Source organism: Octopus bimaculoides, chromosome 20, assembly GCF_001194135.2.
Source record: "Octopus bimaculoides isolate UCB-OBI-ISO-001 chromosome 20, ASM119413v2, whole genome shotgun sequence".
Taxonomy (NCBI): Eukaryota; Metazoa; Mollusca; class Cephalopoda; order Octopoda; family Octopodidae; genus Octopus; species Octopus bimaculoides.
This window is the reverse complement of record NC_069000.1, coordinates 41,575,481-41,577,103: the sequence shown is the minus strand read 5'-3', so window position 1 is coordinate 41,577,103 and position 1,623 is coordinate 41,575,481. Positions and strand designations below refer to the sequence as shown.

Below are 1,623 nucleotides of genomic sequence, written 5' to 3'. Positions count from 1 at the left end.
CTATTGGCACAAGGCCTGAAATTTTGGAGATGGAGAATAGCTTATTGCATTGACCCCAGTGCGTAACTGGTACTTATTTTCTTTGACCTCAGAACCGATGAAATGCAAAGTCAGCCTGGGTGAGATTTGAACTCAGAATGCAAAGATGGGCGAAATGCCACTAAGCATTTTGCCAGCTTTTCGCCTTAACATAATAATGAAAATAATAATAATAATAATAATAATCCTTACTACTATTGGCACAAGGCCTGAAATTTGTGGGGAGGGAACTAGTCGATTACATCGACCCCAGTGTCTCACTGGTACTTTATCAACCCCGAAAGGATGAAAGGCAAAGTTGACTGCAGCAGAATCTGAACTCAGAACATAGTGATGGTTGAAATACTGTTAAGCATTTTGTCCTGTGTGCTAATGATTCTGCCATCTTGTCACCATACAACGCTGCCGCCGATGACGACGATGATGATCTCTAAGGCCACCATCGGTCATGGCTGGCCATGGGTATCACATCCGTCCATTTATTGTCTTGGTTGGGCTGCTCGGCTTGAGCAGTGCTTCCCGTGGCTATGGAGACTAATGTGAGAATGACAGTCTTGGCTGCGTAGGTCGCATCTGTGTGGATTCTGGTCTGTCGGCTGTCGATCCCTTACGTCAGACTTGCTTTTTCGCAGCTGCAGCTGACAGCTTCTCTTCACCAATCCGTAGCTTTTCCATGCAAGCCATCATTACAGATCTGTCTTGTAGTGTGCAAGTAACGATGAATAATATTAATAATATAGTTTTGTAAAGCTCTCTATAACAGTTCCCAGCTTAACAAAATCTAACATTATTTCTTGATCTGTTTTGCTCATGCATTTAATTTTTCTGTTCATTTCCAGATGAAAATATCAGTTTGCCAGATGTTGTACTCACTCTGCCAGGATGATATCACGTAAGACTTCTCATGATTCTTCAACATCTTGCTCTTTGCGCACATGCATGCATGCATGTGTGTGTGTGTGTGTGTGTAAATATATTAATCTGAAAATAAAGAACAACCCATGTCCTTCATTAAGTCATATATATGGATGGTGAGATTGAACCTGTTGATGTCTAGTTTGAATTTTATTACATTGAGACCTCTCACAGAATTCTCGTTTAACCCTTTAACATTCAGATTTCTCTGTCAAATGTAATCCTTATTTATTCACAAAACATTCAAGCGAGGTCGTCGCCACTGCCGCTGGACTGGCTCCTCTGCAGGTAGCATGTAAAAAATATCATTTTGAGCGTGGCCGTTGCCAGTACTGCCTGACTGGCCCTTGTGCCGGTGGCACGTAAAAGCATCCACTACACTCTCGGAGTGGTTGGCGTTAGGAAGGGCTTCCAGCTGTAGAAACTCTACCAAATCAGATTGGAGCCTGGTGCAGCCTTCTGGTTCACCAGTCCTCAGTCAAATCGTCCAACCCATGCTAGCATGGAAGGTAGATGTTAAACAATGATGATGATGATTGTTTTGAATTATCCATGTATTATCTCAGTTTTGAGATTTCATTGATGTGATTGTTTAATTTTAAAATGACATTGTAGGTTGGGTGTGAGAAGCCAGACCTGGCTGATTTGAACAAAACTGGTTGAACAAAT

The 1,623-nt window shown here is 42.0% G+C and overlaps 1 protein-coding gene across 1 annotated transcript in view; it reads left to right on the top strand.

Annotated features, from left to right (window-relative positions):
- The first annotated feature begins 884 nt into the window (after positions 1-884).
- LOC106875577 (uncharacterized) overlaps positions 885-1,623 on the top strand; it is a 12,200-nt gene continuing 11,461 nt past the window's right edge. Inside the window, exon 1 of the mRNA XM_014923786.2 lies at positions 885-931. Within this exon, the coding sequence (XP_014779272.2) occupies positions 900-931 (32 nt within the window). The 5' untranslated portion in view covers positions 885-899. The remainder of the gene's footprint in view (positions 932-1,623) is intronic.